The following is a 14,099-nucleotide window of genomic DNA, read 5'->3' as shown; positions in this document are numbered from 1 at the left end:
ATATAGATAAGTGTTTGTTTTCAAACGTAGGCCTTGCCCACAAAGAGGCCTATTCCCATGATAACTAATTGAAAAGAGAAGAAAACTCCTCCCACTGGGATTCCGCGATAAGCGATTTAACAGCACTCTTCACTGTTGACATTCCTTGTTGGTTTTGCTTATCTAATTGAAAATTTGACAATTGTACTCAAAGCGCAGCGGATTAAGGTTATCTGAAATGGAAATAGAGTTTTCATTGGCGATCTGCAGCATTCAGTCTTCCATTTCGTCTAGAAGGCAGAACTTGCCAAGTGCAACAATGCCGCCAATCTTTCTGCTCGTATGTCTTCTTCCTGGTTACTCGGAAGGTGCTCGCATCCTGGCAGTGTTCCCTTTGCCAAGTTCTTCGCATTACTTTTTCGCCTTACCCTACCTTAAGAGTTTGGCCTCCCTGGGCCACGAAATAACCAGTGTAAGTCCGTATCCACAAAGGGAGCCGTTTAGGAATATACACGATATTCCAGTTCCCGAGGTTTTCGAAAACTTTAATGGTGAGATGAGATAAATAAAGATCTGATTTGTCAAATAGAAATACTTACGATATTTTCCAGAGGTCCTTAGGATTGCATCTACTCCCAGGAGCACCTGGCAAAGTAGTGATTTCATCAACGAATATGTCCTTAATCTTACGAAGACAGTGCTGAATAACGAGGGCGTAAGGCGCGATATTCTAGGCCCACAGAAGCCCCATTTCGATCTTGTGATAATGGATCTCTGGCGAATGGACGTGCTCAGTGGCCTGGCTGCCTATTTTGATGCCCCGATCATCGGAATGGCTTCCTATGGCACCGACTGGAAGATTGACGAACTGATGGGCAACGTCTCACCGATTTCTTACCTGCAGTCTCCCTCTTCTCGATTCTACGATCTGGAGGCCTATGGAGAGCGGTTGTTGCACCTGATGGAGCGAACTTTTTCTTATATGAACTATAAATGGCGACATGTGAGAAAACAGGAGACTCTCTATAGTCAATTTTTCCCCAGCGTCGCTGAGCGGAAACCCTTGTCAGAGATATCCCGGAACTTTGATTTGGTCCTGGTCAATCAGCACTTCACACTGGGTCCTCCTCGTCCTTATGTTCCGAATATGATCCAGGTGGGTGGTCTGCATGTCGATCACAGCACAGAGGCTCTGTCCGCCGAACTGGACCACTTTATCCAAGGTGCTGGTGAATCGGGGGTAATCTATTTCTCACTGGGAACCAATGTCAAAAGCAAATCGCTATCCGAGGATCGTCGAAAGGTATTGCTCGAGACTTTCGCCAGCTTGCCACAGCGAATCGTTTGGAAGTTCGAAGATGAACTGCTGCCAGGAAAACCCCCCAATGTTTTCATTAGTAAGTGGTTCCCGCAGCAGGCCATCCTGGCCCATCCCAATGTAAAACTCTTTATAACCCACGGCGGGCTACTGAGCACTATAGAGAGTATTCACCATGGAAAGCCCATGTTGGGGTTGCCCTGCCTATTCGATCAGTTTCGAAATATGGATCATGTCCGGCAAGTGGGTCTTGGTTTGGTCCTCAACATAAAGCAAATGACCAGTGAGGAATTTAGGTCTACAATTATACGGCTGCTAACGAACAAGAGTTTCGAAGAAACGGCAAGGATCACGGCTGCCAGATATCGGGATCAACCAATGAAGCCCATGGAAACGGCGATCTGGTGGACCGAGTATGTCCTGTCTCACAAGGGAGCTGCTCACATGCAAGTCGCCGGCAAGGACTTGGGTTTTGTAAGATACCACAGTCTAGATGTCTTCGGCACTTTTTTGGTTGGCGCTTTAGTTATCCTGGGAATTGTTACATATCTGTTGGTTATGACCTTAAGGAAATGCCTCTTTTTAATAAAAAGGGGTAAATGTGAGGCAATAAAGAAGATTCAGTAAAGTTTTTTTTAATGTTAATCCAATAAACTTTTCAAGTTTAATGTTGTTTTACTTACTGGATTTCAATCATGAAATGAGTTATTTGTCTTTAATCTCAAACTCTACTTTTAGACTGTCGAAATTACAGCTTTCAAAATTTTCTAAAATTCTAAAAAAAAAGAAAAAAAATCTTCACCATGAACAGACCTCCGGCGAACAAAAAGGATCACGTAGTGTTGGTCGCTCTTACAGATTCCAGGAGACGTGCTTACTTGGATGATCAAAGTCTGGAGAGTGACATCAGGATCTTGGACCACAAGTCAATGCTGTTGAGGATGCCGAAGAACACAACTAAGCCTGCTAACTCGATGGAGCCTCCTCGTTACTACCGCCACTTGGAGTTCGACGGTATTGGTTATGAATTTGATAGCCATATTAGGACAGAGTTGGGCGATATGCTAGGTCAGATGTTTCGTCACCGTCGCAATGGAAGTCTTCTGCGGATCTCATCCCAAAGAAACCATAATCCCAGCCTCTTGACACGTCTCTTGGTCACTGAAGTCGACTCACTGATGGTCGAGATGCGCTGCCGCCTAAAAGCAATTAATGTGGACTACTTCGATGTCCGGAAGTTCGACATGGTCAACATGCTGGTGCAACCCAAGGGCGTTCCCAAGCGGCGAAGGGATTCGCCTAGCGGAAAAAGTGTCTCCAGCACCAAGGAACTGCACCAGTGGCTAACTAATGATCTAGCCCTGTTAAGAGGCCGTGGGATCGGTGATGACTATTTGCACTTCGAGATTGTGTACCGGGATAGCCTGGTCTTGGAGCACCGGATTCATCTTTCGGTGTTTCACATCTTCGGCAGCGAGAACAGACCAGATTTGGTGGAGTTCTTTACGAGCTTGCCCCGAGGCAGGCAAAATGGTAGCACCCTGATGAACGATTGCTTGAGGGAGTCCTTTGACTTCAAGAGTCCTACTCCTGTAGTGGTTTTGTTTGAGCTGCCCATAGGTCCTGACTTGAAGGATTCCAGGCGCAAGATCCTAAGGATGGCCGATGTGGCATTCGGATGTCTCGATAAAGCTCGAAAAATGATGTCCAAGTCCAAGCCCGCTTTCCAAAGTTCTACTAACTTAAGTAAAATAAGCAGGTCATCCGGAGCCCACAGCTTCCTGAGATCTGTGCCCGATATTTCCTTGGCCCATTTGCGTCGTACGGCCAAGTTCTCAGATGAGGACTACAATGGTCTGGCCTGTTGGTACGGGCGCATAGACTCCAAGTTCGCAGAGCTGAAACTGGCCATGGAGCAGCACTTTGTGGATCTGTACAAGCGGAAAAGCTTAGATCTGCGAAGCGAAATCAGATCAATGAATCAAGATCCGAGCGAGGAGAACGACGAAAGTGGTGGCGATGGCGTGAGACCGCAAAGGCCGCCCAGAGACCTTAATTCCTCCAGTAGAATATACTCCATGCTGAAGACGGATTTCAAGAAACTCGAAGCTGAAGCGGAGACCACCACATACGCACCAACTCTTAAGGTGTACATCCGGACCAAGAACTATGAGCTTTCGGAAGCGGAAAAGGTCCTCAAGCAGAGGGAGATGGAGAATCTGAGACTCGGCTTGATCCAGTATATCAGTGCTTCGGAGCCGAGCATTTCCGGGGACTAGAAGTTTGACTAAATAATCATCCAGCACTTGTGATGTCTAGTGAAACTCCTTTTCCCAAGTGAACAAATAAATGCAGTCCATTTAGATTTCGTTATCGTTCTTATTTCCAGAAATACAGAGGTTGTAGGGTATACATCATATAATATAATATACATTTATATATAAATACAATATTATTGTCAACAATATGTTTCATAGTAGTTAAACTGATTCCCCAGCTGCGGCTCCATATTTAATGTGTAACAGTTAATTAGTTGAATGCTAAATAGGCAATAATAGTTTCATATGAATAACACTAAGTGACGAACACTCAAAGCAACAACAACTAATGAAAGTTTAAATCAATGCTAGATCAATTCGATTCGATACGATTGGATTCGTAATTAGACAACAATTTGCATATAGTGTTATTTTCAGTATATTAATATGTATGTTGGCAATGTTCCTGTTCTCGTTCAACAACTTTAATCGTTTCTCTTGTTGGATATGTGCATTATGCGATGGTTTTGTATATTGGCTTGGGCTTTGTACAGGCAGCACCCTCTACGATGCACATGTGAAACCTAAACTGAGCAACCTAAATGTATGTATTAACTTAGACAAGTGAAATTTAATTGCGGTGTCACTTAAGCTAGATTCGTTTAAATCAATAAAAAGTAATCAATCGTGCTCTAAAATGTTCATGTTCATTTGTGGGTACTAAGATGGGCTTTGTAGATCCTTCCGATGAGTATGTTCAAGCGTTCTTCTAGCTTTCTAGATCAAGCCAAGCCTAGAGCATGGTTACTAAATTTCTCAAAAAATTAGTTTTCAAATGCAGTTAATAATAAACAATAGCTTTTATCGGGGCTTCACAGTTTGCATAACCACCTTTCGAGAATACTTGAAAATCCTAAAAGACTCGTTCTGCTTGCACAGCTCTGCTAAAAAAATGCCAAATCCAAATTCGAACCCAATTTACGGACAGCTCTGGACACCTTGATTCCTTGATTCCTTGTAGTTTTCCACAGTCTTTATATTAAATTTGGATCCAGACCTCTGTTGGGAACTTCCTCGTAATCCTGGGCCTTGCTTCAACTTAAGACTTACATGTGTATATAAAAATATATATATGGTATATATCGTATAGTCGCCCAGGAGCTGGCAGAAGTTGTTGTGTATTTCGTATGTATATCATTGGTTGGCTACACAAAAGCGTTTACGTTGTCTATATAATGCATCTTGCAATCAAAGTGTGTGCTTTTAAATGCTTTTCTCTGCTCTTGGCTAACTTGAAATATTATCTCCGCTATTTTCCCCGAAGAACGTTCTTTACCTTTACACCTGAGCTGGTTTCGTCTGCTTTCCGAGTACCATGAGCATTTTCTGTAGGAATCGTGTGAGGCTTACTGGAAAATATAAAACATATAAGTCAGATTAGATTAATAGCTTAAGACGGGCTCATCTACTAGTTGGCTAAAGTTAGGGGTGCAAAGTAAGTTTAGTGTTGCAAAACTTGTGGTTCGTTAGTGGAGTTAGTAGTTCTTCTAGAGATGCTAAAGTGCGCAAGAAAAGGCAGGCAGGTGAGTCGAATGATAGAACCAAAGTAAAACTAGGATAAATAGCAAACTTAAAAACCTTTGACGCCGCTTTTGGACGCACAACCATCATCAGTTTCTGCAGAACTTGTGTCAGTCCGCCTAGAATATCAGAAATGGGTGGGGATCACAGCGTGAATAAGTGAAAATCAACAAGGAGGAAGCAGCTCTCGGCGTAGTCAGTGCGAATCTGTAACTCACCCATAGTCTTCTGGAACCAAATGGGCTTGTTCTTCCAGGCGATGAACACCAGGTAGACGGGTATACTGGACAGGATCATAAGGATGCCGTATCCAGTCTCCACCGGACTGGCGTACATGGGCACCACGGTCACGAATATGGTGGCAATAAGGTAGACAATGGGGAACACCATGGGCACTCGGATGGGACGTGGCAGATTGGGTTGGGCCCATCTCAGCCAAGGCAGGCACAATACAGCCACACCGATACTCAACTAAGGAGAGAAAGATGAATTGGAGGCTTAGATATGTATGTTCACCAGCTAACTCACCCAAGTGGCAAAGCCGACGTAGTTAATCAGAGCAAAGATGTCCGAAACGGTGAGGTACAACATCGATAGAAGCGCCATGGCCAAAACCGCGGGAGTGGGTGTGAATCTCTGGATCTGGATCATGGTGAGGATCTCGGGCATCTGGCCGTTGTTGGCTCCGGCGTAGAAGAGTCGGGAGGAGGTCAGCAGAATGCCGTTCACTGCTCCAAACGTAGACAAGGCCACAAAAACTGGAGGAACGTAAAAATGGCATTTATATATCTGCTATGGAAAATGCAGCAAATGAAACCCACCTGGAATGGTCCAGGCCAGCATGCCGAAGGCCCGCTCCGCATAGGTCACCGCCACGGCCGAGGAGCCCATGACCTCATCCGGCGACAGGATGGTGTAGAAGGATACATTCGCCATGACATAGACAATGGTCACCAGGGTGCAACTGATGGCGATGGCGCGGGGCAGATTCTTGACGGGATCCTTCAGCTCCTCAATGATGAAGTTCAAGTAATTCCTGTCAACGGCAGCGCAAACAAATCCAATTAGTAACTGCCTTCGATGTGATGCGTAATCCGCTTACCATCCGTTGTAGGCAAACAGACCGGAGTAGAAGGACAGCGCGATGGAGGTCACTTTCGTGTCCGTATTCTCAAACGTAAAGTATTGCGTGTTGCCGAGGTAAAGTTGGTAAACGCCAGTGGCAATGATGATAAACAGGGCCAGCAGCTGCGAAGGGAGCAATAGTTACAATTCCACCCGGGGAAATCCAATCCGACGGACTTACTTTCGCATATGTAAAGATATCCTGCACAGCGGTCGCCCATTTTACGTCCCAGCAGTTGATTAGGGTTAGCACAACTGCAACGCAAGCGGGGAAATTGAAAAGTAAAATACAAATATATATGTATTGTATAAAGGCCGCCTAACCCACATTCGAGCCTCCATCACGACTTTGGAGTCACGCCGAAGATACATATTAGTCCAAAGATGCGAACGACCCATGTGGGTGATGTAATAATACGAGGACTTTCATGAGCCAACTGAGCCAATGACATCTCGTTATTTATGGTCCCCTCTATTGTCTCAAACTAAATCAGTATTATTACTATTGCTATTACTATTAAGTGAGTAACGGGAGGAAGCGCCGACTATCAACAAGTGCGATTGGGCATTGGGGAATAAAGTTAAGTCGGAAATGATTAATTTTTAATTGCGTTTGATTGTGTAAGTAGTCGGTTCATGGACAATTAAAAGGTCAATACACCCTGCAAAGGATTAGTTATTAAGGTCTATCGAACATAAGCGATAATTTATAAAATTGAGTTTGATAAGGAAGTTATTGTTACTACGTCCGATAGGAATAACGTTATTATTACATATTATTATTAATCATACGGAACGGAATTTTATCATAAATAAATCATTAATTTTTCCCCAGCTGTGTTTCATGCAAACTATTTTACTTGCTCACTCTAATCGGGATTTGATTTCAAGCTAAAATCAAAACAAAACACTATTCTGGCAGACTGATAAGCTGTGTGTATGATGCATGTGGCAAACTCTTTTAGCATTTTCATTTGCTCACCACTTGAGGGGTGCATTTAAATTGTTTCTAATCTATAGGTCAAGTACGCGAGTGCCGAGATTGCGCTGGAAGTTCAGTTGAGGCTTTTCCGCCCATTAACAAAATACTGAACTGGAAATCGAAACTCACGGATGCAACAGACGGCTAGCAGGCGGGCCGAGTCCTCCGGAGGAGTGCACTCCGGGAAGAAGGGCTTCAGGACGTAGGTACTGAAGGTGAGGGCTACGATGGCCTGGGAGCAGGGTCGCACGATCATGCACTCGATCCAGAGTCGGATGAAGGCCATGAAGGGTCCGAAAGTCTCCATGATGTATGCGTAATCAGCACCCGACTTGGTGATCATCGTTCCCAACTCCGCATAGCAGTAGGCACCCACCTGAAATATGTATAAATAGATGTTCAATACCATTCTTCTAATTAAACAGAATTCACTTTTCTGCTCTGAACGATATATACAAGCGAAATGGGGTTAATTTTTTCGATTTATTTTCTGCTTAAAGTGCCGCAGGAGTGCGCAATCGTTGTCATCTGTCACCGCCACTGCGACGTATACGTAATTTTATTGAGCAGGAGCCGCGCTTTGTGCGTTTGACACTACTTGTCATGTCTGTGTGCGTGCCTTTCTGGCTGTGTGGGTGTGTGTCTAGGAGGTTGAATTGGGTGCAGGAATTTCAATAATTTCATTAAGCGTCGCTGTGGCACTCTGCCAGCATTCGTAATTGAATGAGAAAGTCCTTTCCCAGCCCCACCCACACGCGCTTTCGACTTGTTTCCCCACCAGCTGGTGGTATTTGCCAGGTGCTTTGAGCTGTTTATTTACACCTGCAGCAAGGGCAACAGGTGTCTGGGCTGTCGAGTGCCCTACTCCCATTTGCATATCAGGTTAGTTGGGTTCACTAGCTTACACTCACCATCGAGAAAAGGCCGGAAATGACCCAAACGATGAGGGCCAGGTTGACACTGCCCGTGTACATCAGCACTCCCGTGGGCGATACAAAGATGCCCGATCCGATGATGGAGCCCACTATGACGGTGCATCCATTGAGCAGGCTCATCTTGGCCTTCAGAGTCACCTCTCCGCCTCCGTCTCCGCCTCCATCTCCATCGCCGTTGGTCAACTTGGCAGAGGCATCTCCATTCCCATTCACGATTGAACTCTTCCGCGAGGAGTTCTTGCGGTTCAGAGACTCCGTTTCCATGCTGTCAGCACTGGGGTTCCGACTTTAAATGTATTCTGAAATGATTGATTTTGGAAAATTATTATTCTAATACATGTTGTCATATACACTTTCTCTTAATTTGAGCTCTCGCAAAATGGTTTGCAAGTAAGATCTCACACCCTCGACCTTCTCCGAATTAATTACATAGAATTGTTTACGCTGCGGTTTATAGATCCATAAATTGAACGTGTTAGCTAGTTTGAGACTATTTATAGAAATATTTATAGCACAGCACGGCTGTAAGAAAATGATTCTTCCTCAATCGATGTACCTCTTAGTTAATGAACCTGCGTTTTTTATGGTGATAATCATTTTTGTTGCGTCTGGAGGGAATGGGCTGTTCTGGGAGAAGTGACTTTGAGAAATGACGTGCTAATTGAGCTAAGGGGAAATCTCAAATATTAAATTCTAGATTATGTGCTAAAATGTGAACTAGTGAATTGCTTGTCTGCGTTTTATCAGATGTCTCAACTTAGTGGTTCACAGATGTTTGCTTGCCATTTCGTAATCTCAGCTTGGGAATTTCGAGTGAAGGCAATGCCTTCGTTTTCAATGGCAATACCCTTCCCTCTTTTTTTTCTTAGTGAAAGGTAATTAGAGGTCATTGGCAAGAGAAAAGCTTGCTCTACTTTTACCCTGGCCTCATGCGCCAGTGAGTGTTTTGGGCACAACCTTTTAATGTATTATTTGCACGGAGAAAAAAGTAGCCAGAATCGAGTTTATTGAATAATCTTTACAAATATATTATGAACGCTGAGATATTTTCTTCATTATCATTATGAGGAAGCAATGGACTTCGCATTAAAAGTATTTCGCCAGGAGTTCGTTAAACCCAAAAAATGTATATTATGTCATTCCTTTCGGTGTAAAAGCCTGACAGGGCGCAAAGATTGATTGATAGGCCGCCGGTGGATGGCACGTGTGTGCCTATGAACTCGACACAAAGCCAAGGAAGTGGATCCCCCGAAAGCCGCGCCCCCTACATGGATTGGGTCACGCCAATTGTTTACCTTAGCGAGCCATGTGGGAGGAGGGGAAGGGGTTACTTCCTTAAGCGAAAGCAAAGGCCGGTGCTGGACCCACGCTCTGCATAAATTAGCATAGCATCAGAGGCGGGAATAACAAACAAAATAATACGATGTGTGATTCAGTTGTGGAATAACTGGTAGAATGGCACAAGCAAAACAAACAGGTGAACAAACCAATGGACAGCAGATCTACTATAACTCGGATCTGTGTATAACCCTCGCTTGCTAATTAGCCAATTGGCCCTCTGATGTTCTTTGCTTAACAGTTGGCCAGCCAAGCCGAACGGAGTGAAAACGGCCAAAAAGATCCAATTACTCCAGATCTCGCCTGATGCAATGGTCGAATAGATTATGGATTGTGGTGGAAAATCGGCACTTGGGGTATTCCAATTATTTAGTGCGGAATTCAAGTGAATTCCGATCTGGAAAAAAAGCGAAATTACATGTGTGGAATTCACAATGCAACTGGGTTTGCATCACCACTTAGTCACTGCCTTCAGGGGGTCTCTCTCTTTTTTTTTCGTGTGAAAGGCATTAGTTCGCTTCAGGGCAATTAGCTCTTTCGATCCTCAGCTAACCACTTACTTGACCCAATTTCTGCATAAATCGAGATACAAAGCACACTATTGATTTATCCAAAAATGAAATTGGTAGTCGTGTGCGCACCTGAGTTCCAACATAAACACAGTGCCACAAAGAACTAACGAAATCCATTAATTTTGGTGTAGTAAACAAAAAGTCCATTGTGTATCCACATTAATCATAGTATCAGTTTCGAGGCAAGTGCCTAATACATCCATAGTTAGCTTAGGCTATCAACCAATTGAAGCTAATTGCGAAAAGATTATACAATTTGCTGGCATAATATAACACTGATATCATACGCAGGGCCATCTGCAATTACAATTGAATAATGAGAATAATTTTGATTGGAATTATACATTCTTCGGTGAAAATAAATATATTTTGAAAGCTAATCAACTAAAACCCAGATTCTTCTAGTCAGACTTCCTAATTAAGTTTTTAGCTCGGGACTCAGGGTTCAGTTATGCTATCAACATCGAATCTCAATCAACTAACTCTTATCAAAACCAGAGTCAAAATTAGGAACTTCGTTTGATTCACAAAAATGAAAACAGGAGGAAACCGGCTTGGATCGCACGATTATCAACAGGTACTAGCAAGTCTTTCACATAAAACAAATTCTAAATATATACTTTAAACAGGAATTGAACAGTATAATATATATTTAATATACCACAGATTTGCACACATAAATTGTAGCGGGCAGTTTTTAATAGCCTTTTTTATGAGTTGCCAAAATCGCCTCATGCGTTTCAATTTAAATTTGTGTTTTACCGCCGTTGCTTTTCCATTTTATTAACACCTTTTTAATTTGGCTGGCATTCTTAATTCTTATGATTCGTTTTCGCGGATTTGTTCAACACAAACACAAGTGTTGCTCGTTCTGAGCAAGCATTTTCTATCTGCATCTGCTTAAATTGTATGATATTTGCCTAACGCCGAGCACTAAGTACTTAAGAGGTGATTAGCTCTGCTACCTTAAGAGATCCGAACGCTTTCCCGCCAACTAATAGGCTTTCACTAACAAGTTCCGCCGGAGAAGCAGAACCGTACGCAAACAGCGGCTAAGGCAGACTGGCAACCACCGGCGATTCCATTCCGCTCCGAGGCATCTTCGCTCCGGAAATCTCAGCCAGAGGTTAGTCGTGTTCGGGACTGGTCGGTTGTGTGGAATCCCCTACACGTCCATATGCACAGAAAGAAAATGCGGGGCTTCCTTTCATCTCCTTAAAATTCGGTGGAGTTTATTCTTCGTTTTGATTTTGATGGTATGAGTGTAAAATATATAACTCATACTCTATATATTTTGTACTGTAGGTTTCTAAAAACCCGTCAAGCTCGACTTTGCGCTACTTCGAACGTGTTCGATGTTCGTTCGAGAGGCTCGCTTGTTTCTAACCGGCAATCTCTGAATTTTGGAATCTGTAATTGCCCCGCCGAAACAAGTTTTCTTACGCAGCGTTTTGTTTGTGATCGTGGTTGTCTTTCGACGGCCGAGAAAAAGGTTCTGATTCTTGTGCCTGCCTTGTTTTTGGCGGGCGGAAAAAGGTACATGCTGCCTTTTATCTAACAGATACACGCGGACAAGCTCCAGAGCAATTTGGTTGAAGGTTTTCTGTCTGTTTACCCAAGTGGTAACAACCTTCGGGTGGGACCTAACTGGGTACTAACTAAGAGCACGAAAGTATCTTTTGCCGTGTATCTTTTTCCGTTCACACGTAGGTTGCCGTTGTCACTCATAAATGCAAATTAGATATAAGACGCTCTGATTTTCGCGCGCATATTCAAATCTATTCCTGCCCACTTGCCGATCTATAATTGAATATATCCGCAAGATACCGGGGGCTTAGCTGCATCCACACAAACGACTGAATTAAGTCATTCAAAGCTCGGCGATTTGTCGCCAACTGAAGCACAATGGCGAAGCCTCTGCAATTTCTCAGTAGAATTCGTTTGAATAACTTGTATTACTGGGAATATTCTCCGCCTTTGAGCGTTACTTCAACCTAAATTCGCCTCGGGCCATTCGAGTTTATTGACCAACGAAACAAAGGCTGTGAGACTGAGGTCCAGGCTTTGATGATTCGGCCGACTGTCGATATTTATTTGGATCTGTTCCGCGGCCGGTTTTTTGGTTCCCAAACTGCTAAGTGTCCATCATTGAGTTGCTTAATCTCGGCTTTATTAGCAATTTGTGTATATAATCCCGAATTAACGACAATTGGCCGTGCGTCCAGCGACGTCATAGCAGCCGGTTAGAATGTATTTCTAAGTGCGTTAGTCTTATTAAATTAAATTCCGACTTTTCTGCCGCATTTGTGGCACTTTAGGAGCTCCCCGAATCGTTACTCAACTGATTTACTGCGCCTACAGTCTGCTTGATGTGATCGAGTCTTGTTTGGCATCCAAATTCTAAATCCGATCAGCTGATGGTCTTAAGTAAACAAATTCACAGCCTATAGAGAGTATCCTCAAATGCTTATCACGCTCTTTAAATGCTATTTTTTTCTGTTTCTCTGCCTAACTAAACTGCGTACTTAATGCTTAATCTCTGACATCTGTTGGGGCTGACGAATTGCGGTTTTCAGACTGCGAAAACAATTTAAGAGCTTTCATTAAATTAAATTTGGTGATGCATTTGGCAAATGCCAATAAATTTCAGGATTTCCCCCAAGGCCAAGGGCTTACCCCATCCTGAAAGGCATTGAACTGGTAAGAGAAGAGTGTGGGCCATTTGATATCTACACCACCGGCGTGCCAAGTGCCAATAAGTCGGAGCACAACACACCTTTCCAGAATAGGTGGGCCGCGGGTATTAAGTGTCCTTCGCCACCGAACGACGCTCATTAATTTACAGATCGACTCTGAGCCAAGTACTTATCGAGGTGGCTGGCATTCCAAGTACAATCTGACGTATTGTGACATTTCTGACCAAATGCCAGGTTGGCATTGCATCAGATTCTTGGCCATAGGTAATATCTGATTAAATGGTTAATGGAAAAGCGGCGCCAAAGTGTCTGGGAAAGCTTTCGGAAGCTGTTTGCGTGGGAAGTTTGTGACGTCAGGAATTGCCATTTGTGACGTGTTAGAGGGCAGAGGGCAAAGCGAAAGACAAAATAATATAGATTCTGACATACTCACACACAAATTTTAATTGATTTTTTGTTGGCTTAGATTTAAGTGTAACTTGACTTAATCAAGGTGTTAAATCAAGGAAGTTTCAAGCATTTTAAACACTCTTAGATGAATTGCTTGATACAACTTTAATTTAAAAACTTTAATATCTTTTAATATACGTTATTTGCTGTGCGAAATTGATGTTTATAAGACCCGCTTTGTTTCCGTGGCCACAGTTCTCGTTCTACTGACGGGCAGTTCGGGGTTACAGCATCGCCAGAAAACGAGAGAGCCATCCGAATCTCATTCCCCCCCGCCCACAAAAAGCACTCCGATAAGAGGTTCTTAAGAGCAGGAGCCAAGGCCTTCGGCGGACCACGTTTTTTGAGAACCTTTTGCGAACAGCAAATTACACATTTCGCAGGCGATAGGAAACTCACAACCCCAACGGCCATCGTCGAGGATTCTTAGAGGTTGGTCATCATGGGCTTGGTCTTTCAAATTATGCCAGTCCCTGCATGCTTCTTGGGTTTTTTTCTGGCAGTTCTTGCTTTTTGCGAGATGTCTGCTCACGTTCACGGCGATTCGAACGTCTTTTGTTGCCCGCGCATAAATTTTCGGCTTGGCACAACGTTCTTTGGGTTGCTGCTCTCTGTGATTCGCCTCACTTTATTGTTGTATTCAAGGTCAGCGGGGTCCTGCTGCGCATGTCCTGAAAGAGCTTTCGAGTGCGTACACTAGAGCGCTGTGAAAATAAAGTGCTGGTAAAGTTGCCTCGACCTTTTTACGGTCAAACATAAGAAACGGACGGACAGAGTCCAACTATTTAGCTATTATGATTCCCGAGGTTTCAACTTTCATACACATCAAACGATCTTTATCAAGAATTTATTTAACTTCTATGTT

The 14,099-nt window shown here is 43.5% G+C and overlaps 3 protein-coding genes across 6 annotated transcripts; 2 read left to right on the top strand and 1 right to left on the bottom strand.

The window, feature by feature from the left end:
- Positions 1-248: 248 nt before the first annotated feature.
- Positions 249-1,971, top strand: Ugt35D1 (UDP-glycosyltransferase family 35 member D1). Its single transcript, NM_143609.3, has 2 exons — positions 249-530; positions 591-1,971. Exons 1-2 carry the CDS (start codon positions 299-301, stop codon positions 1,922-1,924), a joined length of 1,566 nt encoding a protein of 521 aa, NP_651866.1. The 5' UTR covers positions 249-298; the 3' UTR covers positions 1,925-1,971.
- A 54-nt stretch (positions 1,972-2,025) lies between these two features.
- On the top strand, positions 2,026-3,659 carry CG31204 (uncharacterized protein). Its single transcript, NM_170549.2, has one exon. It carries the CDS (start codon positions 2,101-2,103, stop codon positions 3,574-3,576), a length of 1,476 nt encoding a protein of 491 aa, NP_733428.2. The 5' UTR covers positions 2,026-2,100; the 3' UTR covers positions 3,577-3,659.
- CG1607 (uncharacterized protein) lies at positions 3,660-13,444 on the bottom strand. 4 transcript variants are annotated; one of them, NM_143608.2, is made up of 10 exons: positions 13,218-13,444; positions 8,155-8,477; positions 7,373-7,619; positions 6,443-6,516; positions 6,239-6,384; positions 5,958-6,172; positions 5,665-5,894; positions 5,355-5,607; positions 5,194-5,255; positions 3,660-4,964 (listed from the first exon to the last, which is right to left on the bottom strand). In NM_143608.2, the coding sequence occupies exons 2-10, from the start codon at positions 8,440-8,442 to the stop codon at positions 4,962-4,964; spliced, it is 1,518 nt and encodes a 505-aa protein (NP_651865.1). In that variant the 5' UTR covers positions 8,443-8,477; positions 13,218-13,444; the 3' UTR covers positions 3,660-4,961. The 4 variants fall into 4 exon arrangements, with proteins under 4 accessions (NP_651865.1, NP_733427.1, NP_001263140.1 ...); NM_170548.2 differs by lacking the exon at positions 13,218-13,444 and adding an exon at positions 11,054-11,154; NM_001276211.1 differs by lacking the exon at positions 5,194-5,255.
- Positions 13,445-14,099: the final 655 nt, after the last annotated feature.

Source organism: Drosophila melanogaster, chromosome 3R, assembly GCF_000001215.4.
Source record: "Drosophila melanogaster chromosome 3R".
Taxonomy (NCBI): Eukaryota; Metazoa; Arthropoda; class Insecta; order Diptera; family Drosophilidae; genus Drosophila; species Drosophila melanogaster.
Note: the sequence above shows the minus strand (reverse complement) of the source record. Positions and strands in the feature narration are given on the sequence as shown.